General features: G+C 43.3%; 2 protein-coding genes across 5 annotated transcripts; one reads left to right on the top strand and one right to left on the bottom strand.

The window, feature by feature from the left end:
* Positions 1–677: 677 nt before the first annotated feature.
* ecd (ecdysoneless homolog (Drosophila)) lies at positions 678–13,793 on the bottom strand. Of its 2 annotated transcripts, none has more exons than XM_038991935.1 (14): positions 13,663–13,793; positions 9,814–10,039; positions 9,580–9,697; positions 9,389–9,476; positions 9,036–9,214; positions 8,658–8,850; positions 8,203–8,331; positions 7,974–8,099; positions 7,375–7,460; positions 6,756–6,865; positions 6,219–6,447; positions 5,975–6,042; positions 1,426–1,616; positions 678–1,284 (listed from the first exon to the last, which is right to left on the bottom strand). In XM_038991935.1, the coding sequence occupies exons 2-14, from the start codon at positions 10,016–10,018 to the stop codon at positions 1,084–1,086; spliced, it is 1,923 nt and encodes a 640-aa protein (XP_038847863.1). In that variant the 5' UTR covers positions 10,019–10,039; positions 13,663–13,793; the 3' UTR covers positions 678–1,083. The 2 variants fall into 2 exon arrangements, with proteins under 2 accessions (XP_038847863.1, XP_038847865.1); XM_038991937.1 differs by having other exon boundaries at positions 678–1,281.
* A 345-nt stretch (positions 13,794–14,138) lies between these two features.
* Positions 14,139–26,181, top strand: LOC120046578 (protein FAM149B1-like). 3 transcript variants are annotated; one of them, XM_038991933.1, is made up of 15 exons: positions 14,139–14,582; positions 15,041–15,157; positions 15,386–15,533; positions 17,773–17,915; positions 18,620–18,778; positions 20,915–21,073; positions 21,287–21,468; positions 21,655–21,779; positions 22,718–22,830; positions 23,109–23,336; positions 23,737–23,860; positions 23,968–24,093; positions 24,244–24,325; positions 24,420–24,557; positions 25,363–26,181. In XM_038991933.1, the coding sequence occupies exons 1-15, from the start codon at positions 14,536–14,538 to the stop codon at positions 25,443–25,445; spliced, it is 1,974 nt and encodes a 657-aa protein (XP_038847861.1). In that variant the 5' UTR covers positions 14,139–14,535; the 3' UTR covers positions 25,446–26,181. The 3 variants fall into 3 exon arrangements, with proteins under 3 accessions (XP_038847861.1, XP_038847860.1, XP_038847862.1); XM_038991932.1 differs by having other exon boundaries at positions 22,718–22,845; XM_038991934.1 differs by lacking the exon at positions 20,915–21,073 and having other exon boundaries at positions 22,718–22,845.
* Positions 26,182–27,422: the final 1,241 nt, after the last annotated feature.

Here is a 27,422-nt window from a genome sequence, read left to right as displayed (position 1 = left end):
GAACATTTGTATGTTCATGTAAATCTACCGAATAAAAATCAGTTCATTTTCTACTCTAGCAATTGTCACAAAAACTGTTGCGTTAAATAGCAACAGTTATTAATAGTTACATAATAAAACACTAGCCAACAGCTCACATATACAGTGGGGGGGGGGGGGGGGGGTAGGTTAATTATGGATAAGAGCGAGATCATTTTTATTTGTCAAATAAAATATATATTGGAAAGGCGCAGCAAACTCATCACCGTGCACTTTCAACACCCTGTGAATTTCATAACATATTTCACCTGTAACCTAATAAACTTTCCCTGAGTCTTAGTGGGATGACCACAAAACATATCTTCGCGTGACTCCAGGTTTACGTTAATAAATCATTATTGTGCATAAAGGTGTTTCCACCACCATTTTCCACATAATTAATGTTACTGACAAATCTCACATTGTCTAGAATATTTTTTGGACATTTGTAAAGTTTACTGACAAATTTGCTGTTTCCATCAGGCCTGTCCTGACATTTTTTATCCGACATGTGCAGTACTTTACTCAGATGAAAAGGTTAGATGGAAACCTGGTCAGTGAGCAAGTCAACGCATTTATCTGAACATGTATTACTGAAATTGGCTGGGCTTTGGTTAATATTTAATAACAATGTAATTCCAATAAAGGCACAGGGTAAGTGAGGAAAGGTATTTTCACTGCCTTGAAACCACATTTAATTTAGAAAATGGTTACACATTTTGTCCCCAAAAAGTAATGGCTTTATTATTTGACTATTTCATGTATTCTAAGTGCTGTAAAAAAGAAAACATATTTCAGACAGTCAGAACCAGATTAATAATTCCAACAGGGATACAAGTGTCTCTATGTTAGAATCACACATTTTAGGGTTACAGTTAACTTTTAGATCCTGCCATTCTGAATGCAAACATGATCCAGTTGTCAAACCCCTATCCTGATGATCAATATTGATTCTGGCCCAGTGTACTCTGAGCCAAGAGTTTAAAGTCCTGTGCATCCTGGCTGTGCAGACAGTAAGATATGGACGCTAGGTCATAATGAAAGGTCAGTGTTGGGGGCAGATGTTCATGAACGGTCAGTATTGGGGGGCAGGTGGATGCCAAGACTGTGCAGCAGGTTAGAGGCAGGCCCGGCCAGCCCAGCCTGGGAGCTCAGAGACTCCAGGAGGTTAGTGACCAGGTTAAGGTCTATGTTCAGGGGCTGGATCTCCTCTTCATCCTCACCCAGCAGATCCTCCTGGCTGGGGCCTGCTTTACTGGTGTCCTGCTTGAACCATAGAATAAAATCGTTATTTAACATATTTCTATGCAACTAATTCAACTTATGCAGCCTCTCTCCAAATAACTCTTTACAGAATTTCCACACTGCAACAAGAAGTAATAAATATCCACCACAACTTGGACTTGCCTGCTGGTTGAAGCTCTGTCCAATGTTTGTGCCCATTAGCTCATGGTCCATCTCATCCATGTACTCCCTAAGACCTTCCAAAGCTTCTGGCCCTACTCCTAGCGGTCCAGTAGGACCCTTCACGCTATCATCATCATCGTCGTCGTCATCGTCATCTAGGTCATCTGAGTCCAAATCCTCGTCCTTAGCCCCTGAAATATTTACATAGCTGAAAAGTACAGACTAGACAGGCCCCGACATTATACAGCAGGTTAGGGCCGGGCCTGTCTTCTGTACAGCACTTCGAGATATTAGCTGATGTACGAAGGGCTATATAAAAATAAACTTGATTTAATCAATAACTAGGGTAAGGGCAGGGCTCGGTTATCACTAACATTTTGAAGCTGAACCATTTGCGCATATACTCTGCTGTGCAGTACAAGCATATCAAATAAAATGTTATTGGTCACCACATATTTAGCCGTTATTGCGGATGTAGCGAAATGCTTCTGTTCCTAGCTCCAACAGTGCAGTAGTATCTAACAATTCACACAAATATAAAATAATGGAATTAAGAAACATAAATATTAGGACGAGCAATATCGGAGTGGCTTTGACTAAAATATAGTACATACACATGAGTTGAGTAAAGCAGTATATAAACATTATTAAAGTGGACAGTGATTCCATGTCTTTGTATGAAGGGCAGCAGCCTCTAAAGTGCAGGGTTGAGTAGCAGCTTGTGACAGCAATTTAACAGTTTGAAGGCCTTGAGATAGAAGCTGTTTTTCAGTCTCTCGGTCCCAGCTTGATGCACCTGGGGCGGCAGGTAGCCTAGTGGTTAGAGCCAGTAACCGAAAGGTTGCTGGATCGAATCACCGAGCTGACAAGGTAAAAATCTGTCGTTCTGCCCCTGAACAAGGCAGTTAACCCACAGTTCCTAGGCCGTCATTGTAAATAAGAATTTGTTCTTAACTGACTTACCTAGTTAAAGTTAAAAATATATTTTTAACTTTATCTTAAACTGTACTGACATCGCCTTCTGAATGATAGCGAGGTGAACAGGCCATGGCTCGGATGGTCGATGTACTTGATGATCTTTTTGGCCTTCCTGTGACATCGGGTGCTGTACGTGGCCTGGAGGGCAGGAAGTGTGCCCCCGGTGATGCATTTGGTAGACAACACGATTGCGGGAAGTGCAGTTGCCATACCAGCGGTGATACAGCCCAGAATCGAGCGCGATGGGAAAAGGACAAACCCTTCCCTAACCCGGATGATGTTGGGCCAATTGTGCACCGCCTCATGGGTCTCCTGGTCACGGCCGGCTGCAACAAAGCCCGGGATCGAACACGGATCTGTAGTGACGCCTCAAGCACTATGATGCAGTGCCTTAGACCGCTGAGTCACTCAACTGTGCATCTGTAAAAGTTGAGGGTCTTAGGAGGCTATAGAAATTTGGTTTGGCCCGAGGTTGAAGAAGCGCTGCTGCGTCTTCACCACACTGTGTGGGTGGACAATTTCAGATTGTCAGTGATGTGTACACAGAGGAACTTAAAACTTTCCACCTTCACTACAGTCCTGACGATGTGGATAGCGGCTTGCTCCCTCTGCTGTTTCCTGAAATCCACGATCAGCTCCTTTGTTTGAGGCGGCCTCGTCATTGCTGGTAATCAGGCCTACTACTGTTGTGTCGTCAAAAACATGATTGAGTTGGAGGCGTGCATGGCCATGCAGTTAATGGGTGAACAATGAGTACAGAAGGGGGCTGAGCACACACCCTTGTGGGGCCCGTGTGTTGAGGATCAGCGAAGTGGAGGTGTTGTTTCCTACCTTCACCACCTGGGGGCGGCCCGTCAGGAAGTCCATGACCTAGTTGCACAGTGCGGGGTTCAGACCCAGGGCCCCGAGCTTAATAATGAGCTTGGAGGGTACTATGGTGTTGAAGGCTGAGCTGTAGTCAATGAACAGCATTCTTACATAGGTATTCCTCTTGTCCAGATGGGATAGGTCAATGTGATTGTGATTGCATCGTCTGTGGATCTATTGGGGCAGTAAGCAAATTGAAGTGGGTTTAAGGTGTCAGGTAAGGTAAGGTAGAAGGGATATGATTCTTAACTAGCCTCTCAAAAGCACTTCATGATGTGAGTGAGTGTGAGTGCTACAGGGTGATAGTAATTTAGTTCAGTTGCCTTTGCTTTCTTGTGTAAAGGAACAATGCTGGACAGCTTGAAGCAAGTGGGGACAGCAGACTGGGATAGGGAGAGATTGATTATGTCCGTAAACACTCCAGCCAGCTGGTCTGCGCATGCGCCGAGAACGCAGCTAGGGATGCAGTCTGGGCCGGCAGCCTTGCGGGGGTTAACACGCTTAAATGTCTTACTCACGTCGGCCACGGAGAACGAGAGCCCACAGTCCTTGGGAGCTAGCCGCGTTGGTGGCACTGTGTTCTCCTCAAAGCGGGTGAAGGGGTTTAGCTTGTCCGGCAGCAAGACGTCGGTGTCCGCAACGTGGCTCATTTTCTCTTTGTAATCAGTGATTGTCTGTAGACCCTGCCACATACGTGTCAGTCATTGAATTGCGACTCCACTTTGTCTCTGTACTGACGTTTTGCCTGTTTGATTGCCTTATGGAGGGAATAACTACACTTTTGTATTCGACCATATTCCCTTTCCTCGTGCCATGGTTAAATGCGGTAGTTCGAGCTTTCAGTTGTGCGAATGCTGCCATCTATCCAGTTTGGGTAGGTTTTAATAGTCAGTGGTAACAACATCCCCTGTACACTTCCTGATGAACTCAGTCACGGTGTCCACGTATTAAGTCAATGTTATTCTCACAGGCTACCTGGAACATATCTCAGTACATGTGATCAAAACAATCTTGAAGCATGGATTCCGATTGGTCAGGCCAGCGTTGAATAGACCTTAGCACAGGTACTTCCTGTTGGAGTTTCTACCCATAGGAAGGGAGGAGCAAAATGGAGTCGTGATAGGATTTGCCGAAGGGAGTGCAGCAGAGGGTCTTGTAGGCATTTCGAAAGGGGGAGTAGCAGTGGTCCTGTGTTTTTCCAGAACGAGTACTACAGTCAATGTGTTGATAGAACTTCGGTAGTGTTCTCCACACATTCGCTTTGTTAAAAATCCCCAGCTACAATAAATGCGGCCTCAGGATTTGTGGTGTCCAGTGTGCATAAAGTCCATTGTAGTTCCTTGAAGGGGAATATATATACTCGGCTGTGACTATAACAGAAGAGAATTCTCTTGGGAGGTAATACGATCGGCACTTGATTGGGAGGTATTCTAGGTCAGGTGAACAAAAAGACTTGAGTTTCTGTATGTTATCACAATCACACCATGAGTAATTAATCATGAAACATACACCACCGCCTTTCTTCCCGGAGAGTTCTTTATGCCTGTCTGCACGATGTACCGAGAACCCAGCTGGCTGTATGGACGGGGACAGTAAGTCCCGAGAGAGTCATGATTCCGTGAAACAGAGTACGTTACAGTCCCTGATGTCTCTCTGGAAGGAGATCCTCGCACTGAGCTCGTCTACTTTATTGTCCAGAGACTGAACATTAGCGAGTAATATACACGGAAGTGGTGGATGTGTGCTCACCTCCAGAGTCGGACTAGAAGTCCACTCCGAATACCTCTTTCTCCGCCGGTGGCGTCTCAGAGTAGCCTCTGGAATAAGTTCAATTGCCCTGGGGGTACGAAAAGGCTCCAATTCGGGAAAGTCATATTCCTGGTAAGTTACCGCCGCTCTGATATCCTAAAGTTATTACCGGCTGTATGTAATAACACAAAAAACGTTCCGGGCTAATAATGTAAGAATTAACACAAAAACAACAATACTACAAAGTTTCTTAGGAGATATAAGCAGAGCTTCCATGTCTGTCGGTGCCATCTGTTAACTCGAAATGACACAAAGACAAGGTTCCAGTTTAACAAAGTTTACTATACCGTATGAACACTCAAAGGTAGCCATTACACTCAAGGCTAGGTCCATCAACGATTAGACTTCCTGCGCATGCGCACTCTTGACTGAGTGATAGCCCCGTAATAACAGAAATATAGGGATACTTAAAACCATCTATGTGCCATCTGACTAAGACCATAATATAATTTCAGAAGTGCTTCAACCTCGTCCAATATAAAATAGGAGAGATTATTTCACAGAAAATAATGTTCCTCAAGTTCAGAGTGATGAAAATTACACAACTGCTCGCTCATGTCTCTTCATTGAGCAGAGCAGCCCAAGTTGATCCATTGCTATGGATACTCAGACTCAAGAGCGTCATGAGCAGAAAGGGCTGCGCGCAGGGAGCGAGTGAGACAGCGAGGAGCAGCTAATGGATTTACAAACAGAATAAGTTATTTCAGATTTCGGGCCGGGCCTTAAATTTGGCAGAATAAATCTGTCCTGGGTAGGGCATGAATGTCGCAGGCATGGGAGCGCTCTGGCTTTAAATTCATACCTGTGCAGGGCTCTAACGCAGACCACCACTTCAAGCTAGTTCTACTGTGACATATGGATTTCATAAAACAGTAGCCCTTATTCAACTACATACCCAGTAGTCTGTCCAGTGCACCAGCCATGGATTCTGGATCAAACCTGAACGGCTCATTTGAATGGGACCTATAACAAACAAAGGCAAATTACATATATATTACATATTCCTGAATACCCGTTGCTGTCAGCTAGCGTACATTAACGTTCTATACAGTATTATTGCATAGCCCTTTACGTGGGAAGCTAACTGCTAAGTAGAACAGTGTGGACAGACAGTGAATCAGCCACTCAGTCAGTCTAACCAGGGTAGTTCGGCCCCCTCGTGTGAAGACATGGCGTTGATGAAGTTCTTCATGCCCTGGGTCACAGCCACTAGGCTGTAGCTGCCCTCCTCCTCCCCTTTCTCACTCCTTCCCCCCTGCGTATGTTTGGTCAGGCTGGGCTTTGAGCCACCCAACCCCACTCCACTCCCCTCTCTTTCCTCCAACAGATGCTCCAACTCCTGGGCTGAAATATCCAGCCAACTTTCACCTGGACATGGGGGATAATAAAAAAATAAAAAAGTGTTGTCATCAACTTTGAGCTCATTCTAGCTTATCTTTAAGGAAACCGCTTCTTTGTTCTGTTTACTACATGGGTATGTTCACTACAGGCTGATCCCTTCCCCTAATCAGCAGTCCTTATGACTGTGGTTTATCTAACATGAAAGCCAGCATGCTACGTTATTGTGAACATATCAGTTCAGTGAGTGAGATCAAATAAACGGAACTTCACTCAATGCACCTGAGCTGGTACAAGACTGACTGTTGTACTATAGTAAAGTGAGGTGATGTACTCACTATCCTCTGGGGGTAGATGGGCCTCCCGTTTACTCAGCTCATCCAAGTTGTAGGGAGCACAGCTCTGTAATAGCTGAAGGACCTCCTCAGCTGGGGCCCTGCCACCTGAGCTACAAACACACACATGATAGTGTATTCACAGTGTTTCCCCTATATGCATTTAGCAGTGGTGCACTGCTAAAGCATTTTCAGTAAACTTAAACGACTAAAACCAGATAGAAAGTACGTAGAAAAGCTAATGGAGCAATATATTTTTCAATAAGATCCTCTTTAAGAACTAACAACCACCAAAACTAGACAGTCAGGGAGAATCTGAAATTCCCAAAATGTCATGAAGTCCACATTGATTTTGTCATGTTTGAGTCACTCAGATGGCTTATGCCATGTCAAAATGCGCATAATTGTTAGGAAATTTGCTTTACAACTGAAAATTCTCAGCCCTGTTGACAAAATGTGTAGAATTGCAAGAATTTGTTTGAAACTGCACTCTCGCTCTGCCCCATGGGAAAATTGCAGGAAATTAGCTTTAAAACAGGTAAATTTGTCTCTGCGGCTAAGACCACGGCATTGAAAATACCACACGTGTACCTACACACAAACATAAGCGGAAAGCACTCACCTGTGTGTTGGGGTGATTGACTGCTTAAAGAAGTTCTCTGCTGAGGTCATCAGTTTTCTGTAATGTGCAGAGCCCTCCAGCTCCCCCTGCCAGACAACACAATAATATGTCACCAAAAGGTATAACACTATGAAACACTGACAATTGCAATGCTAACAGCACAACACTGCTATCCTCACTGAAACACGAAATAGAGGGTTGTTATGAGTAATCTAGGAGTCTGTTCAAGAGTTTATTCCCCCCCCCCCCACCAACAACAATTATGAAATAATTATTTACTTTTGTTTGCAAGATTGCTAATGTTTTTTTTTGTCTGTTGCTAACCAATAGAAAAATCGATACTCTTGAACATGTGTAATCAGTTCACTGGGTTAACGATCAGTTGAAGCAATTGTACATGCTGTCAAGATTACAGCGGTTTAATAACTCAAGTTCATTGGTACAAAACCGATGAGCTAGTGTCTGCTAAATGTTATATCATATAAAATAAATATTACATAAAAATGTGACACGTGATATATACACACACACACATCAACCAAATATATGCAAGCCTTGAGCCAATCACCCTTTCTGTCAGAGGCAGAGTAATGACTCACTCTGAAATAACCATTCTTCTTCAGACTGTTCAGAAATCCTTTCCACAAGGGGTTACAACTGATGGGAGCATCAGGTACCGATGATGGCTGTCTGCATTTGGAGCACAGGATTTCAAAGCCATGGGCCTGGGAAGGTCAGAGACAAGAATGACTAAGATCTACACAATAAATAATTATCCCAAGTAGTCTAAGAAATATCAATATTGCTAGTGGGTGGGGGTGAACTCACCAGTTTCATGCCCAGCTCGTGGGCACGGTACTGGGGGTGGGACCGGGCAGGCAGGGTGAACCCACTCCTCCGGTCGGGGGTGAAATGCTGCTGCTGCATTTGGGCGTACAGGCAACGGGTGAACGTCACCTGGAAATACAAATAGACAACATCTAAATACAGCACTAATATACCAAAACTACACAGCATAACACACAATGCAGTCATGTTGTAATGATACCAGATACTAGGAAGTAAAGGACACAAAAACAGCCTTATGTTTCCAACCAGAGTCACATTTGTATATTTCACAAGTTATAGCACATATTTTACAAAAGCAGGTTTTAAAGGACAATAGAGTTTAGGCTGTGTAGTATTCTTTTTTTGCCAAGGAAAATCTGGTATCTCAATATTGGTATCATGACAACACTAAAATGCATACACCCGTCAACCAGTCAAAGGCAACTTATGTGTACTGAGGTTAGGACTCGTGTGTCAGCGGGAAAGGTCCGGAACGTCCGACAGGCCTGTAGATCCACTGGATCTCTCAGGTAGAAAGCTGACACTGCCGGGGCAACCAGTTCTGGTCGCTTTGCCAACACTGTAGCGATGCCCGCAGGCAGGAAGCAGTGAGCATGGTGAAGGTTTGCCTGGATCTTCTCTGGATATCTGTGAAGCCAGATACACCCACTTGCGGTCATTATGACAGTAGGATTGAATGTGTGGCTAGACCTACACAAATCTATATACCTTTAAATATGTATTTCTGAGCAATCATAAGGCCCAAATCTACCCTCAAACAGATACCCTACAATCACTTCAAGTCATAGCGTTGTTTCTGCTGCTTCACTCACCCCTCCAGTCTTTTTCCCAGGGCAGTGCGGATTTTGGGGCTTGCGAGACAGGCCTGTGTGTGAGATGACAGCAGTGCCAGAGCCTGGGTCACACTGGGCACCGCATCCCTGGGCAGGCCAACATCACCAGAGCTGGAGGGACAAGGCAGGATGTACAGCTCACCTCTGTGGAGGAACACCTAGCCGACCAGAACCAGAGAAATACACAGATTGAGAGAGACCTACAGAGAGACCAGAGTGAGCGAGACCTGATATGCACCTACAGAGACAACAAACAAAGGGATAGTAAGGTATGTGAAGCGATGTACAGAGAGCGATACACAGATTGTAGTCATCACACGTAGACATCTTACTCTGTTCTCACTACTCTCTGGATTCAACCACTTTGGAAGATAGTCTGCTGCTTCAATCAGAAGGAACTCCCCATCATTGTCCTCTAACCTGTATCAAGTTAAAGTAAATATCAGTAGGAAAGAAAACACAAAAGAAGAATTGAAATCAACTGGATGTATTACAGGGCTTTGCAGACTGGGTTCCACTCTACCTGGCAGCAAGTTCAGGGAAGGCTTGCGTGATTTGTAGGAGGAGGTATACAATGAACCACTCATCCTCCACACTGTCCCCAAACACAGTGCTACCTCCAATGTGTGCAGGAACTCCCCCTGCAGGTACAATCAAGACATCACCATTCAATCAGTCAAAGCTTGAAATTAATTTATATAACAAATACTTAAAACCTTGAAGAGCATTTGTATCCAGATCAGGACAAGTACTGTACCTTTCTCAGTGTGGTACTTGAGGTTGAATGGTTGCTGTTGCCAGATATACCGCATAACGAGAGGTGCAACCTTGGCCAAAATCTCCTCCACTAGGTGTTGCAGACATAGTTCGTCAGCCTGTGTGTCTGAGACGTTTGGCTGAACCAAGAAGAGATTGTACTGGACCATGTCCTCTTGCATGGCTGTTCTACTAAGTAGGTCCATTGTGGGGATGGCTTGATGAACCTATGATATGAGCAATAACAAGAGAAGTGATGTTTCTTGAGTTTTATATCAGCAGAGACTGTTGTAGGTCAGGACATTGTGACATACAGTGCATTCAGAAAGTAAATCAGACCCCTTGACTTTCTCCACATTTTGTTACATTAGCCTTATTCTAAAATGTATTAAATACATTTCCCCCCTCAATCTACACACAATATCCCATAATGACAGTGTAAACAGGTTTAGAATTTTTGCAAATGAATAAAAAATAAAACTGAAATACCTTATTTACATAAGTATTCAGACCCTTTGCTATGAGACTCGAAATTGAGCTTTAGATGGATCCTTTTTCCAATGACCATCCTTGAGATGTTTTATACAACTTCATAATAATTAACCTTTATTTAAGTAGGCAAGTCAGTTAAGAAAAAATTCTTACTTACAACGACGACCTACCCCGGCCAAACCCGGACGACGCTGGGTAAATTGCGCACCGCCCTATGGGACTCCCAATCACAGCCGGATGAGATACAGCCTGGATTCGAACTAGGGACTGTAGGGACACACTGAGACGCAGTGCCTTAGACCACTGCGTCACTTGGGAGACCACCTGTGTTAAATTTAGTTGATTGGACATGATTTGCAAAGGCACAAACACACCTGTATATAAGGTCCCACAGTTGACACTGCATGTCAGAGCAAAAACCAAGCCATGAGGTCGAAGGAATTGTCCGTAGAGCTCCGAGATAGGATTGTGTCGAGGCACCGATCTAGGGAAGGGTTCCAAAAAATATCTACAGCATTTAAGTTCACCAAGAACATAGTGGCATCCATTCTTAAATGGAAGTTGTTTGCAACCACCAAGACCCTTCTGGCCGCCAGGCCAAACGGAGCAATCGGGGGAAAAGGATCTTGGTCAGGGAGGTGACCAAGAACCTGACAGAGCTCCTCTGTGGAAGTACTTGTCCTTCTGGAAGGTTCTCCCATCTCTACAGCACTCCATCAATCAGGCCTGATGGTAGAGTGGCCAGACAGAAGCCACTCATCAGGAAAAGGCACATGACAGCCCGTTTGGAGTTTGCAAAAAGGAACCTAAAAGACTCTCAAACCATAAAATAATCACTCTTGCGTTTGGGCCGCCTGGCTCATTGCGAACTAATTTGCCAGAATATTACGTAATTATGACATAACATTGAAGGTTGTGCAATGTAACAGGAATATTTAGACTTATGGATGCCACCCGATAGATAAAATACGTAACTGTTCCGTATTTCACTGAAAGAATAAATGTTTTGTTTTTGAGATGATAGTTTCCGGATTCGACCATATTAATGACCCAAGGCTCGTATTTCTGTGTTACAATTAAGTCTATGATTGATAGAGCAGTCTGACTGAGCGATGGTAGGCAACAGCAGGCTCGTAAGCATTCATTCAAACAGCACTTTCGTGCGTTTTGCCAGCAGCTCTTTGCAATGCTTCAAGCATTGCGCTGTTTATGACTTCAAGCCTATCAACTCCCGAGATTAGGCTGGTGTAGCCGATGTGAAATGGCTAGCTAGGTAGCGGGGTACACGCTAATAGCGTTTCAAACGTCACTCGCTCTGAGACTTGGAGTAGTTGTTCCCCTTAATCTGCATGGGTAACGCTGCTTCGAGGGTGGCTGTCGATGTGTTCCTGGTTCGAGCCAAGGTAGCGGCGAGGAGAGGGATGGAAGCTATACTGTTACACTGGCAATACTATAGGGCCTATAAGAACATCCAATAGTCAAAGGTATATGAAATACAAATCATATAGAGAGAAAGTCCTATAATAACTACAACCTAAAACTTCTTACCTGGGAATATTGAAGACTCATGTTAAAAAGGAACCACCAGCTTTCATATGTTCTCATGTTCTGAGCAAGGAACTTAAACGTTAGCTTTCTTACATGGCACATATTGCACTTTTACCTTCTCCTCCAACACTTTGTTTTTGCATTATTTAAACCAAATTGAACATGTTTCATTATTTATTTGAGGCTAAATTGATTTTATTGATGTATAATATTAAGTTAAAGTGCTCATTCAGTATTGTTGTAATTGTCATTATTACAAAAAAAAAATAATAATAATAATAAAAAACGGCCGATTAATCGGTATCTGCTTTTTTTGGTCCTCCAATAATCGGTATCGGTATTGAAAAATCATAAATCGTTCGACCTCTAGCCTGAATGCCATCATCACGTCTGGAGGAGACCTGACACCATCCCTATGGTGAAGCATGGTTGTGGCAGCCTCATGCTGTGGGTATGCAAAGTAAAGAAAGATCCTTGATGAAAAGTGCACTCAAGACCTGGCCCAGCAAGAGCACAAATCAAATCAAAGTTTGTCACGTGCACCGAATACAACAGGTGTAGACCTTACAGTGAAATGCTTACTTACAGGCTCTAACTAATAGTGCAAAAAAGCTATTAGGTGAACAATAGGGAAGTAAAGAAATAATACAACAGTAAAAAGACAGTGAAAAATAACAACGAGGCTACATACAGACACCAGTTAGTCAGGCTGATTGAGGTAGTATGTACATATGGTTAAAGTGACTATGCATATGATGAACAGAGTAGCAGTAGCGTAAAATATGAGTTGGTGGGTGGTGGGACAATGCAGATAGCCCGGTTAGCCAATGTGCGGGAGCACTGGTTGGTCAGCCTAATTGAGGTAGTATGTACATTAATGTATAGTTAAAGTGACTATGCATATATGATAAACAGAGTAGTAGCAGCAGCTTAAAAGAGTGGTTGTGTGGGGGCACACAAAGCAAATAGTCCAGGTAGCCATTTGATTACCTGTTCAGGAGTCTTATGGCTTGGGGGTAAAAACTGTTGAGAAGCCTTTTTATCCTAGACTTGGCACTCTGGTACCGACTTGAACCCCCTGTGCAGCAAAGCTTCCCATCCAACCTGACAGAGCCTGAGAGCATCTTCAGTGAAGAATGGGATTAACTCCCCGAATACAGGTGTGCCAAGCTTACAGCGTCATTCCCAAGAAGACTCATGGCTGTAATCGCTGCCAAACGTGCTTCAACAAAGTACTGAGTAAAGTGTCTGAATAATTATGTGAACGTGATCAGTTTTTTATTTTTGCTTTTTCATTGAGGTTAGTGTGTAGATTAAGAAAAAACTATTTCATCCATTTTAGAATAAAGCTGTAACGTAAAATGTGGAAAAAGTCAAGTGGTATGAATACTTTGGGTGCACTGTATGTACAATGACATTTGAATGATAGCTAATTGAATTATAGGAAAATAAACTATTCAGCTCGTCCTATATCGATTAATGTACTGATTCGCTTGCTAACTGTTAAAGTAAGCTCTAGGGTTCTAGTTTGGACATGCCTCTGGAGACCTTGCTATCGTGGTATGATGTAATTGAGCTAGCTAGCTAACTGGTTTCTTATGTAACTGCAATTGATCACATACCATCTTGATCTCTCGAAGTCTTCAATGTATAGGCCTAAACTAAAAATTACAGGATATTTGCAAATTAAGTCATGACAATAAAAGTAAGCTCTCTGGACTGCTAGCTAGCTAGCTAACGCGACACCATTCTAGTCAGTGTCTTTACCATGATAAATTCACGTTAGTGACAGTTCCGAGAGCGGTATTACCTTGCCTTGTTTATTATGTAGCTGATGTAACGTTGGTTTTCTAGACGGAGTCCAATGAAATTACAATTAGTCGTGAAGTTCTGTCGTTCTCATGCTGTTTTTAAGACCGTTTTTGTCCTACCATTAATACATCTCGGCTATAAAACTAGTTTTACTATGGTTCCTATATGAAACGGATTTATCTCAGAAATATTTATTTACTGCAATGAAAATGTGCTTTAAACGTTTAAATATTGACCAAACGTATAATGAATCAATAGAACATTTGTAAAATGTACATAAAATGTGGAATTACAAAAAAATATCAAAATAATTATGCGCGGCCAAAAATCCCCGGTGAGAGACGGATATAATTTAGGAGCGCGATTGGAAAATCGCACAGAGCATATGGATTTGTAGTCTTTTAGATTAACGAGAAAGGTCATATTAGACGAGATAGAAATGCATTTCCCATCAGGCCTATGGATTGGGTGTCCATAACATCCTTATTGTTGTGGCGATAATCCTCTTTAGTAGTAATGGATGCTGTAATATTGGTATATATTATTACACTTGCGCTGAAACATAAAATACTTCATTTTTAGGCCACGGTTTGTTTGAAGTATTATATTGTAGATCAATCCTTCTCTTTTTCAGTTATCTAGAGTAACTAAGTTAGCTAGCTAGCAAGTTAGCTGCAATTACTGTTAGCCTCAATAAATTCAGTAACAAGGAGGTCAGCTAGCTAATTTGCAAGTGTGTACGTATTGACCTGCGGGCGGGGAAAAATGGCAAACCTCTTCCAAAAGACAAAGTGGGGACAGGAATCAGAGGGATGCACGACGAGAGAGGACACTCAGGAGGGCATGAGCCGATAAAAACGGAAAAAGGATAATGATTTCGCGATACAGTAGGAGACTAGTATCGCACAATCTTGAGATGTAAGTAAAACAAGCTTGTTTGCTAATGACCAAGCTTATCATTTTTTGCTAACAGTAATTTCTGTCATTCGAGATACTGATTTGGTAGCTAGCTAACATAGATTGACAAACGCTACATTGTTGGTAAGTAATAGCTAACGTTAGCTAATGCACAGTCCATGATCGTATGACAATGTAAAATGAGAATGTATTGATCAGATCACATTTTTGTCAGCCTATTTGTCACACCAAGGTCAGTTGCCTCCCTTACACAAAGGGATGGGATAGGATAATGTTTAATGCTTTAAATTGATTATGTAAAGTCCCACCTCATGCTTCACTCCTTGTTTGTTTGGGATTAGTGTATTTTTACAACAATACATATCAACCTACTATAGTATTAGAATCATATATCTATGTATCTGTCGATGCTATTGCTTACTCATGTTTAATAAAGCTGTATTTTCCTTTCTCTGCAGTCGGGGCATATCCCGAAGCAGCCTTGACCATCACCCTCTCCCAGAGGAGGAAGACGATAACTTCCTCCCCCAGCGCCTCCTCCATGACCTTCAGGAAGCTGTCTCCACTTACAACAGGTATGACCTGTTCTCAAAGAATCGGACGGGCGATACCAAATAGACTTGTAGGGAGCAGCAATTTTGCTTTCACATATCCTGTTTAGATGCGTGAAGGCAAGGAGACAAAAAAGAGGGAGGTAGCCAGTTAGTTACATAATCTGGTCTAAATTATTCCCTCACACACTCGACAACACACAACACTGTAATGTACAGCAACATGTAAACAATGTCTGTCCTCTTCTGCAGCTCGGAGACGACATCTGCAGCCTCTCGCCGGTCAGACTGTCCAACGGCCACTACTGGAGACACGACGCGGTCCTGGTCTGGGATCCACAGCTACACAGGGACGGGTATCTCTACAGAGAGGAGCTCTGTGTTCTCCTGGGGCTATGATGTGAGTCTCGCCTCACCTTCTCAGCTGGCAGTCTGAATCTTCCCATTCAATTGCCCTATGTTCTGAGTATTTTCAAGTGCTTATGGTGCCTTCAGAAAGTATTCATACCCCTTGATTTATTCCACATTTTGTTGTGTTACAGCCTGAATTCAAAATGGATTCAATATATGTTTTTTCTCACCCATCTACACACAATACCCCATAATGACAAAGTGAAAACAGGCTGTGATTACAGCTGTGAGTCTTTATGGGTACGTCTCTAAGAGCTTTGCACACCTGGATTGCAGAATATTTGCACATTATTCATGTCACGTTGGTTGTTGATCTTTGTTAGACAGCCAAGTCTTACCATAGATTTTCAAGGCGATTTAAGTCAAAACTGTAACTATGCCACTCAGGGACATTCAATTTAATCTTGGTAAGCATCTCCAGTGTATATTTGGCCTTGTGTTTTAGGTTATTGTCCTGCTGAAAGGGGAATTTGTCTCCCAGTGTCTGTTGGAAAGCAGACTGAACCAGTTTTTCCTGTAGGATTTTGCCTGTGCTTAGCTCTAAGTTTATTTTTATCCTAAAAAACTCCCTTATCCTTGGCCATAACATAACATGATGCAGCCACCGCCTTCCTTGAAAATATGAAGAGTAGTAGTCAGTGATGTGTTGTGTATTCATAATGCTTTGTATTCAGGGCATAAAGTTCATTTCTTTGCCACATTGCCACAGGGTGCATGTTTTGGAATAGTTTTATTCTGTAGTCTTCCTTCTTTTAACTCATTTAGGTTAGTATTGTGGAGCAACTACAATGTCGTTGATCCATCCTCAGTTTTCTCCTATCACAGCCACTAAACCCTGTAACTGTTTTAAAATCACTGTAGGCCTCATGGTGAAATCCCTGAGAGGTTTCCTTCCTATCCGGCAACTGAGTTAGGAAGGACGCATGTGTATTTGTAGTGACTGGGTGTATTGATACCCCATCCAAAGTGTTATTAATAACTTTACCATGCTCAAAGGGATGTTCAGTGTCTGCTTTTTTTACCCATCTACCAAAGGGTACCCTTCTTTGCGAGGCATTAGAAAACCTCCCTGGTCTTGGTGGTTGAACCTGTGTTTGAAATTCGCTGCTCAACTGAGGGACCTTACATACATTTATATGTAAGACAGAGAGTGTGTGCCTGCACAGGCAGGTTGTGTTTACTGTACAATATAAGTTAGGACTATAGGAGTATGACTCCTATGAGGCATTCTGAGGACATGGCTGTATATTTATATGTAAGTATTGAATCCCCGAGCTGACAAGGTAAAAATCTGTTGTTCTGCCCCTGAACAAGGCAGTTAACCCACTGTTCCCCGGTAGGCCGTCATTGTATATAAGAATTTGTTTTTAACTGACTTGTGTGGGGTACAGAGATGAGGTAGTCATTCAAAAATCATGTTCAACACTATTATTGCACACATTTTTACTGCTGAACAATTATAGGATTGCCATAACAAAGGGGTTTAATACTTATCGACTCAAGACATTTCAGCTTTACATTTTTATTTCATTTGTAAAAAAAAAAAATAAAACAAACTTTGACATTATGGGGTATTGTGTGTAGGCCAGTGACACAATCTCAATTTCATCCATTTTAAATTCAGGCTGTAACACAACAAAATGTGGAAAAAGTCAAGGGTTGTGAATACTTTCTGAAGGCACTAGCTAGGCCTAGCCATGCTGAATGCTACAACAGTCTTTTATACAGATTTCCATTAAATTAGCCTTATCATATTTTATTGTAATGATTTACAGTGTACTCTGTCTGCAGAGGTCAGTTCCCTCATGGTTTCACTTCATGGTGATTCTTAGCTTTCTAGAGCTTGCCCTCAGAAACTTTATAAAAACTCCATGATGTATTTACACACAGCCATGTCCTCAGAATGCCTCATAAGAGTCATAGTCCTAACTTATATTGTACAGTAAACACAACTTGCCTGTGCAGGCACACACTCTCTGTCTCTCACAAACATATGCACATGATACTACTTACTCCAGCACGATCGCTCATACACTGCCACACACACAGTTCCCTGGGAGCTCTAGGAGCCCATCGCCATGCACACTGTAGCCTGCTGTGAAATAAACAACTCAACGATGTGCTGCTAATATTTGATTAGCTTGAAAAGCAACTACCTTCTGTCATAGTGTTCCTCTGCAGGGCCTCCTCTCTCTCTACCTCTCTTTCTCTCTCCCTCCCTCCCTCAGGAATTTGACAAGGCGGCGTCGCAACAGGTGCAGCAGATGTTTGAGGAGATTGACGAGGAGCTTTATGAGGGGCGGGGTGGGGTGCATCTACGGGGGCTGCAAGATGAGTGTCATCAGTGGGCCTTCAGGTTCCCTCACCTACGGTGGGTCCTCACCCTACTGCCCCCTCACTTCTCACACACTGTCACACATTAGTGCCACTCTAGCCTTGTTCCTACACTCCTCGCCTGCAAATGTATCACTGAAAGTACTTAGGGTGCAATAAAGGGATACCTCTTAAAAGAACAGTCCAATTTGAAGGTACCTAAGATGAATCTGTTTTAGATTTGTTTTCAAACCTAAAAAGAAACTACTTGCCACATAATTATAGGCTCAAAGCCCTTGGGCCCCATTCCCAATAAGATACTCTTAATGATCGGCTATGAAAAGCCAACTGACATTTACTCCTGATTATTATTTGACCATGCTGGTCATTTATGAACATTTGAACATCTTGGCCATGTTCTGTTATAATCTCCACCCGGCACAGCCAGAAGAGGACTGGCCACCCCTCATAGCCTGGTTCCTCTCTAGGTTTCTTCCTAGGTTTTGGCCTTTCTAGGGAGTTTTTCCTAGCCGCCGTGCTTCTACACCTGCATTGCTTGCTGTTTGGGGTTTTAGACTGGGTTTCTGTACAGCACTTCGAGATATTAGCTGATGTACGAAGGGCTATATAAAATAAACTTGATTTGATAAACCATTGGCTCAGTGTGTGTGTGTGGGGGCTTAATACATTTTCTTATCGGTTGGATTCATTTAGGTTGTAATCACTGTTTGACCCCCTCCACCCTGCTATGTGAACCCACAGGATTCTGGGTAGTCAGCTGGTGTGTCCCAGTGACGAGGGCTTCCAGTGGTACGCCACTTCAGGGGAGGGGACCGGGACAGCCAGCAGCAGTGCAGCTGGACAAAAGGACAGCATCAGTAGCAAGCCCCAGGACAAGGACAAGCCTGGCCCCTGCACAGAGTGAGCACTGACTACCGATGCTGTTAACCCATCAATTATGGATGTCCGTTTGCTTTGTGGTTTTGTGACCTACATACTGTGTGGCTTGTCAAACAGCAAGTCAACTTACTTAAGTCAGCGTGTGTAAGTTACAAGGCGTCAGTTGCGATTTTAGCATGTAAATCTTGGTGGGGCAAATCCCCCCACGTTTTTTTAGATGCATGCCAGCAAACCCACTACACAACACTTAACAATATATTAATTGCAATATAACTCTGACACACTTAGGGCCTACATAAAGCTGTCCCAACAGCAGTCCCAACACTTGGCTATCAGTGGAGCCTTGTCTGGCAGCGAAACAGTTCATTCAGCCACATTTAATGCCTTAAAAAAACACAGCTGATATGGCTGACTTGCTTAAACAAATGTGGTTTCTACTAACAATTGAGATGTACCAACAAAGGCATAAGGGGTCGACGAGTGGATAAGAGGCAATCCTTAATTTTGATTAAGACATTAAGGAGCGAGCTAGGACAGACGTAGTCAATATAACTATTTGTTCAGCACTTTTGAAATGTACAGCGACAGAATTCAGAACACGGCCGTTCTTACAGTGTTCTCCCTGTACATCAAGTCAGAACCGTAGTTTAAATAAAGGGGGCATATAAGCAGACAATGAAAGCTCTTACAATATTCAATGATTACATTCTCTAAAACCGGCTATAGGCTACATGTGCACCACCAAGTCAGAACAGTAGGTGAAATTAGGAGGGGAAAAGGGACCACATTTTTAAGGTGAGGCACATGGGCTACTAACAGCTTACTACACAACATACACTTTAGTATTACTTTCTTAGCTACAGTATACATATCTCCCAGGCATATTTCATCATTTATGCAGCAGCATACAATACATTTTTTGACTCACCTTGTTGTGCTCACTTGAACAAGAAGGCGGTGCAGCAGTCCATCGTGGGCAAATTTTGTCATCAAAGTCTGGCATTATCTGGATTTACGGTTCTTTCAAGACAACTGGGAACTTGGGGGGGGGGGGGAATCAAAGGCGAATCATGATGACGTCAGTGATCTTCAGGTCGGAGCTCTAGAAAGAGGCCCGAATTCCAGACTTGCAATTCCGAGTTGGATGAACATTCCAAACCTATCTTTTTTTGCTAGTTTTTTTCAGAGTTCCCAGTTGTCTTGAACGCACTGAAGTCAGATTTCCCAGTTCCGAGTTAACAGTTTAGAGCGCGGCAGAAATCATGCTGGATTGACAGCATGGACAATGTTGAATGTTTATAATTTTAAGCTTGGAAAAGAGACCTTTAAACCCAGAATTGGGACCACACACCCACTCCACTGAATAGCAGGCTAGTGATTGCTTTGAAATGCTTGCAGTTAGCCACTGATTCCTTCCAAACCACTCATTGTTGAGTTTGCAATCTCTAACTTGTTGTGTAATGTTTATGTCCAATGTCCAATACATTTTATCTATAATTTCACTTCATTTCTCTCCATATGACAAGGATTAAAACTACTGGATTTGCCAGTAGATTGTCGACTTGATTCAAGATTTTAAAAGTATGATGTTGACATGATCAGTCCAATCAAAGCTGCTGTAGATATGTGGTTTGACATCATTTTATCTGTGGGCAATGACCTTGAGCCTTCTTGGATGGGCACTTCTAATGTAACTCTAATTGCAGCACCCAAAGGGCTTGAATTTTTGAGCTCTACCCTTAGATTTGGCGGTGACGTAGTGTCCCAATGAGTGACAGAACACTGAGCCAATCACGGCTCAACTAGAGAACGTTACCAACACCTACGCTCCGTATTTTCCGCTGGCTGCCCCACCACCACAGAAAGCATTGAGCTAGGCCTTACTCGAGAAACAAACTTCTAATTTTAGCTATGTGGCTTTATTAACTCATAAAAAATACAAATACAACATTTTTACATTGCTTGCAAACTCATGTGACACTTATTAATGCCAAAATAACATGCAAAACAGGCATCCCCCCCAAAATATATAAAATAATATGTACTATTTTATTTATTTTTTGCAAGGCGTACATGTACTGGCTAGGCTAGCTAGGCTACTTTGGCTAGCCAAAAAATTAGTACTGATGCTTTTTAGGAACCGTGTTGTGTGTCCAGTCTGTGTGTGCAGGGTAGGAAGGCTGTGCTGTCCAGGCCCAGTGCGGATGTTGACCACCCCCCTGGTACTCCCAGTGGATCCAGAGGTCATGACAGGCCCAGGGTGATCGAGGCTGAAGGCCTGATGGAGGAGTACCTGGCCTTTGACTGCAGGGATTTGTAGGTCACCTCCCGGCTCTCCTGTTTAGTACCCTACAGTATATCTATAGGGGCATGTCAAACACTTTACAGTATGGTGCACTTGATTGAGCTTGTTGCCTACTTTTGGGATTACTCTAAGGGTACCAAGTAACCTAAAACCAAGCTCAGTGTTTGACAACTTTGCCCAGGTCTGTTGTGTTGATGGTTTAATCTATGGTTTGACCTTTACAGGGATGACAAGTGGGAGCGGGGGTGCATGGGGGCTGGTCGGCGGCAGTACGGCCTGCCTCCGGTGTCTCCCTACCGCTGTCGCAGACAGGCAGTCCTCGACCTGCTGTTTGACGATGTGTGGCGAGAGCTGTTTGGCTGGATGGAGGAGCTGGTCCGCAGGCACTGGGAGGGCTGTGTGTCAGGTAGAACCACAGGGCAATGTCTTATAGGCAACGTTGGGTCATACATTAGAGTTCTGTTACTCAACAAAGAGACTTGCCATTTACTTTTAAACCAACAAATCCATCATTGCCAAATGATGCCATCCCCACAGCATAATCTGTTGCTTGAGCCTGTGTTGACCGTATTCTGAATCCTCTTTTTGACAGATGATGAGAAAAATGCAGTGAACTTCAGCCCATCCCAGTCAGATGCTCAGAACCCTTTCCAGCTCCTGTCCACACTGCCCACCCAGAGCAGGGTGCCCCAGCTAACAGGAACCCCGCAACCCCAGGTCAGTGCCCTGAGAGGTTGGAGAAGGACCACCAATGGGTCTACCTCCCCGCAGAGTGGAGAATCCTACTGTTAGGATGTAGGATTTAGATCAATAGGATATGTTACTACTAAGCACTGTGAATGGACTCTATAATAACCTTCAGATTAGTTTGAGAGTTTAGGCTTAGTTCTCAAAACTGGAAACACAGTCACACACTGATGCTGAATTGTTTTCCACTGCTGTCAGGAGTTTTTCTCACTCTGTTTTAAGGCTATCAGATAGTTCATTAACTTTAATCCTTTTTTCTTTCCTTCTTTTTGCCCCCTACTCTTTCTTGTTCCTTGGTCTGTTCCACACCCTTCTAACCACCAATCTGTCCTTCCTTACTACCTCCTTTTCTCTCTCTCTCTCATTTGGTCATCCGTTTTTCCCCCAAAGACCACAAAATTAAGGGGCTCAAAGCACAAGCCCAGGCGGAAATCCAAAAAGCAGAAAAAATCATCCACTGTATGCAACTCTCACCTAGAGGCAAAATGTTGCCGATCGACGCCATCCACAGCGGCATGTTTTTATTCATTCTTAGACTGAATGTGCTTGTGCCTGTTGAATAACTCAAACCATACCAATTTTAGTCACTTTCTTACTTCTTAACCAACTGTTGAGTTTATTTATTTTTTACACCCATCTGTCTTTTTAAAAAAATGTTTCAATGACAATTTTGGAATGCTTTTACTTCTTGCTTTAATTTAATTTTTTGTCTAATTGTTTGTTTGGTCTCAAGTGGGTGGTTGTAGGTCCTCTCCACTTGGTTGCATGTAGAAAGGCTGAGTTGGGGCTAAGGTGACGTGCAAGTGTCCGTAGTGATAATGAGGTGGCTGTAGTTTTTTTAGGTGAATGACCGCTTTAGCTGAATGACTCTTACTCTGTATCGCTTTCTGCCTCCCTCCCTCCTACAGTCCAGTCGGGTTACAGTAGAGGCGGCGGTGACACATCACAACCTCAACGAACTCATAGTCATCCACGGCATCCCCCTGCAGCAGAGGAACCTGGGAGTGATGGAGAGAGCCCAGTATGGAGACCATAAGTACTGATCATACTCCTGCTGATACTATAATAATCTTTATTAGTATTATTATTTAGTATAAGAATCTTTTGTGTTATAATTTAGTATAAGAATCTTTATTAGTAGAGTGTAGCATTAGGAGCTAACTCTAGGGGTCAACCACTCATCACCTCTTATCGTCTTATTAAATAAGAGGTGTAGAGACGGTTATTAGCTATGGATATGTAGGTGTGTATGCATATCTTACTTTGAGTAAAGATTAATTGCTTCCATTTCCTTCTTAGGGACCCTGAGGAGAGGGTGATGACCCATAGGCCAGGGTCCACCGTGATTCCGTCTAGCAAGCCACGTCCTCGCCGGGTGCTAGAGCAGAGCTCCTCCTCCCTGTCCCGCCCTGCCCAGTCGGCGAGACGCCGTAACCTGCCTCCGCGCACCCTTTTGCCCCTGGTTCCCAGCCTGACGCAGTCCAGTGCCGCTGGCTCCATGGATGAGGTCATCCGTGGGACGCGCCTGTGAGTTAACTTAAAGAGGGTTACCCAATCTCCATCTGGTCCCTGTCCTCCTCCATGTACACCCCTCCCTCCTCGCTCTTCTTCTCCTATCGCTCTGAAGCTGGAGAACCGTCTGTGCAGAGAGATTACTTTGAAAGTGGTTTGCCTTTTAACTTGTGCCTTGTGGCGTTCTGTTCAGCAGAATGGAGGGGAAGGGATGTGAGGAATTGTGTGTGTGTGTGTGTGACTGACTAAGTACGCTAACAGATGAACTTGTCATGAACCTTGAGTGGAACAATATCTGTGTGGAGCATATAATTTACCCTTGTGTGGAGTGAGATTTCAGTCTGCTCCATGTTAAAGGGACTTGTGTAACTTTATAGAAAGCGTGGAAGGTGAACAGAGTTGTTACTCTCTCCAGACCCACAGCCAGTGACCGCCTGGCCCCTCCTCCGATGCCTCTGAGCAGGAACACACTCCTTCCTCCCATCGGCTCAGGGGACGCTGAGCCCAGGCACTCTGGACAGCACTTCAGACCTACTCAGGTATGGGACGAGTAAAACTGCATTCTAGTTGTACATCTTGAACTGACTTGATAAAACACTTAATACTATCACCTGCTAATAACACAACGCAATTATATTTTGTGTAGCGGCATAGACACTCGTCCAGTCGTGCCCACAGTGCTGTTACAGATGAGGCAGGTAGTTTGCTTCCTCGGGATCGGCTTCATCAATTGGACATATTCTCCCGTCCCAACACCACCCACACCTACAGGGTATGGCTATAGTCACACATGGTAGTCACACATTATTACCACTACAGCATGATTTTGTTATATTTTGTAGGTTTATTTTGTAAAGGATGAATGTGGAATATGTTTGCCTGCGTCCCAGTCATTGAGATTTAACTCTGGGTTCTGTTGCAGTCGGACACCCCTTACCGCCGCTCCTTCACGGTGCTGGACAACATTGGACAGGGACGTCCTGGCAGGGCATCTGTGGGTACAGGTGGGCACCTCGTTTTACATTGCATACTGTACACATTTTCTACACATTTATTTTTGTGACCGACTGATTGAGTCTCTGTCTGGTTTCCTGGCAGACTCTCTGGGAATTGGAGTGACGGGCATCAGTCTGGGCATCAGCAGCTCCTCCTTTCTGGACTCCTTTGCCCACCACCCCCTGGGCCACTCCCCCATTGAAGATGAGGAGGAGTCTGACACAGAAGCCCCTCAGCCAGGTCAGTAGGCACCTCCAGTGGTCCTCATCATTTCTAAAAGGCTGTGGCTGCGGATCTGACCTTTATTTACCCAGACTAAAGATCCCGAAGCTTCTGCGCTTGTGTTTATTCACTACCTTATGCTTTCTCTGCTCTACTTGTAAAGAACAGTCTACTCTGGCGAACAGGTCTCGTTTAATAAAGTTAGATCAAAGCTGAATCAATGTCTGCAAGATCACATAATATAAAATCATAGTATAACATTAGTGTAAAACAAAATCACCACTGCATTTTTCTTTCATGTGGCCAAAACTCAACAGGGCGCGCCACTAGGCAAAATACACAGGTAGGCTATGCTACAGTTTGCACCATTTGCTCAAAAATGTGCTCACTGAACATCATTCAAAACACCACTGTATAACTCAAGAAGATCTAAATGCATATTCCCATGAAACTGATTGAGATAAAATGGTTGGTAAAACTTGAAATTATCATTCACGATTGACAGTGGGAAATGTGAAGGGAAGGAGACCTCAAAAATGTGTGCATAAAGTAGAGGTAAAGAAGCACATACGCAGAACGGACGGTGATCCGTACATGCCCCGACGCTTCGGGACCTTTAATCCATGAAAAAAAGATCTGCGGCCACTCCGTTAATAAAATATGTCGCTGGGTTGTGTTTGGTAATTAAGTATGTTTATGAGAGAGTTCGGTCGTAGCCTCCGGTTACGAGGAAAGTAGTTATCTTCAAATAGACGAATTTGAGTATTAACTATCAATGCTCATTAACACTTGTCTTCTTTGTCCTGATCTCCTCTCTTCTCAGCTCTACTGGTGCCTGTTTCAGTCCCAGCAAGCTCCCACAACCGGGGTGGCTTCATGTCCCGCAGTAGCAGACCTGGGTTGTAGCTGCTTTGACCTCACCCACCTCCACCTTCTCCAACCCCACTCTCCTCAGCACAGCAGGGTGCAAGCCCTGCTTCAGATCCCAACGGTGCCCTCAAACGACACTTTATAGAGAAGCAGATCTTTTGTACAATGTACTGTTTGGTGTTTTTATTTATTGATGCTTTTTGTCTTTCGAGAGCCTTATTTTTGTATTTTGGAACTCTCAGCTTACCTGGCTGCCAAAGATAGTAAACTGTCTCATTTACCACCTGTATGTTGGTATGTACTCTACCGTTCAAAAGTTTGGGGTCACTTAGAAATGTCCTTGTTTTTGACTAATCTAAGTTTGAGCTGTTCGGATCAGAAAGAAGAACATTCGTGAGATTCACAAAAAATGGAAAGATGCTGGAGGCGTGCTTGACACCTTCTGTCAAGCATGGTGGAGGCAATGTGATGGTCTGTGGGTGCTTTGGTGGTGGTAAAGTTGGAGATTTGTACAGGGTGAAAAGGATCTTGAAGAAGGAAGGCTTTCACTCCATTTTGCAACGCCGTGCCATACCCTGTGGACGGCTCTTAATTTGAGCCAATTTCCTCCTACAACAGGACACAGCTCGAAACTTTGCAAAAACGATTTAGGGAAGAGGCAGTCAGCTGGTTTTCTGTCTATAATGGAGTGGCCTGCACAGTCACCGGATCTCAACCCTATTGAGCTGTTGTGGGAGCAGCTTGACCGTATGGTACGTAAGAAGTGCCCATCAAGCCAATCCAACTTGTGGGAGGTGCTTCAGGAAGCATGAGGTGAAATCTCTTCAGATTACCTCAACAAATTGACAACAAGAATGCCAAAGGTCTGCAAGACTGTAATTGCTGCAAATGGAGGATTCTTTGACGAAAGCAAAGTTTGAAGGACACAATTACTATTTCAATTAAAAATCATTATTTATAACCTTGTCATCGTCTTGACTATTTCCTATTCATTTTGCAACTCATTTCATGTATGTTTTAATGGAAAACAAGGACATTTCTAAGTGACCCCAAACTTTTGAACGGTATTGTATGTACTGTGTACTGTATCTATGGTTTGGATGTATATGTGTGAATGTTTATTGTCTGTTCTTTTCTCTGATCTATCTCTATACTCTTAAGTGATTCTATGCAGGTAATGGGAAGTCAAAAGCATTTTGCACACTGACACGCTTCGTCAGGCTGCTTTGTACTTTTCTAAGGCCATGATTTTTTATTTTCCCATGTAAAAAAGACGAGCACAAAACCTCTGGGTTTCACATAGCATACCTTAACAGGAGGAGACAAGACAAGCCTTCGACGCTAACTAAATGGGTAGGTATTTGGTGTTTTCCTCACAAGCCTTTTTGTGATGAGGGCTTAGTGTAAGCCACAGTAGACATGTGAGGGAATAGAGGGGCTGTATTAGTACTGGGACAATTCACCTCACTGCAGTAGAAGCCATATGTTGTTTTCAGCAGAGGGACTAGCTGAGCCTAGATCAGTCAGGCAATTTTTATATAAATATGTGAAAGATGTGTGACTAGAGGGCATGCAGGTAACAAGTTTTAATACAAATTTGACCTTCTACCTTGTCTTAACTTCAAGGTTTTGTGCAGGGAAACGTGTAAGTTTTCTGCTAAATGTAATAGGGTTTTATAAGCACATTTATGTTTCTAGTCCCTTGTGCTTAACACAAGATATATTGGCGCTCCTTTGCATTTCCAAATTATGACTGAGATGGAAGGTTCTTATGTATATTTTCCAAAACAGAACTGCAGGTCCCCTTCTATTTCTATGGCTTCAACAACACAGTCAGGAGCACCAACTAACATGGAGGTATTTGACTTCTTTATAGAGTTAGGTTGCACTGAATGGTCTCCCTTGTAGATGGCATTAATAAAGCTTGAAATGCAGCATAGTTCTGTATGGATTCCTTTTGAAGTTTATCCCAGTATTTTATATAGAATAATAAAGATGTGTATTCAAGTACAT

Source organism: Salvelinus namaycush, chromosome 4 (assembly GCF_016432855.1).
Source record: "Salvelinus namaycush isolate Seneca chromosome 4, SaNama_1.0, whole genome shotgun sequence".
Lineage (NCBI taxonomy): Eukaryota > Metazoa > Chordata > Actinopteri > Salmoniformes > Salmonidae > Salvelinus > Salvelinus namaycush.
This window is presented reverse-complemented; position numbering and strand designations above follow the sequence as displayed.

Excerpts from the sequence above, each read along its gene's own strand:
- ecd (XM_038991935.1), bottom strand. The coding sequence starts at position 10,018 with ATGGACCTACTTAGTAGAACAGCCATGCAAGAGGACATGGTCCAGTAC. Across the intron at positions 6,866-7,374 it reads TCAATCACCCCAACACACAG|CTCAGGTGGCAGGGCCCCAG; the intron begins GTGAGTGCTTTC and ends GTGTGTTTGTAG. Across the intron at positions 6,043-6,218 it reads GAGGGGGCCGAACTACCCTG|GTCCCATTCAAATGAGCCGT; the intron begins GTTAGACTGACT and ends TGTTTGTTATAG.
- LOC120046578 (XM_038991932.1), top strand. The coding sequence starts at position 14,536 with ATGATTTCGCGATACAGTAGGAGACTAGTATCGCACAATCTTGAGAT. Across the intron at positions 17,916-18,619 it reads TTCAGGTTCCCTCACCTACG|GATTCTGGGTAGTCAGCTGG; the intron begins GTGGGTCCTCAC and ends GTGAACCCACAG. Across the intron at positions 23,861-23,967 it reads AGCACTTCAGACCTACTCAG|CGGCATAGACACTCGTCCAG; the intron begins GTATGGGACGAG and ends TATTTTGTGTAG.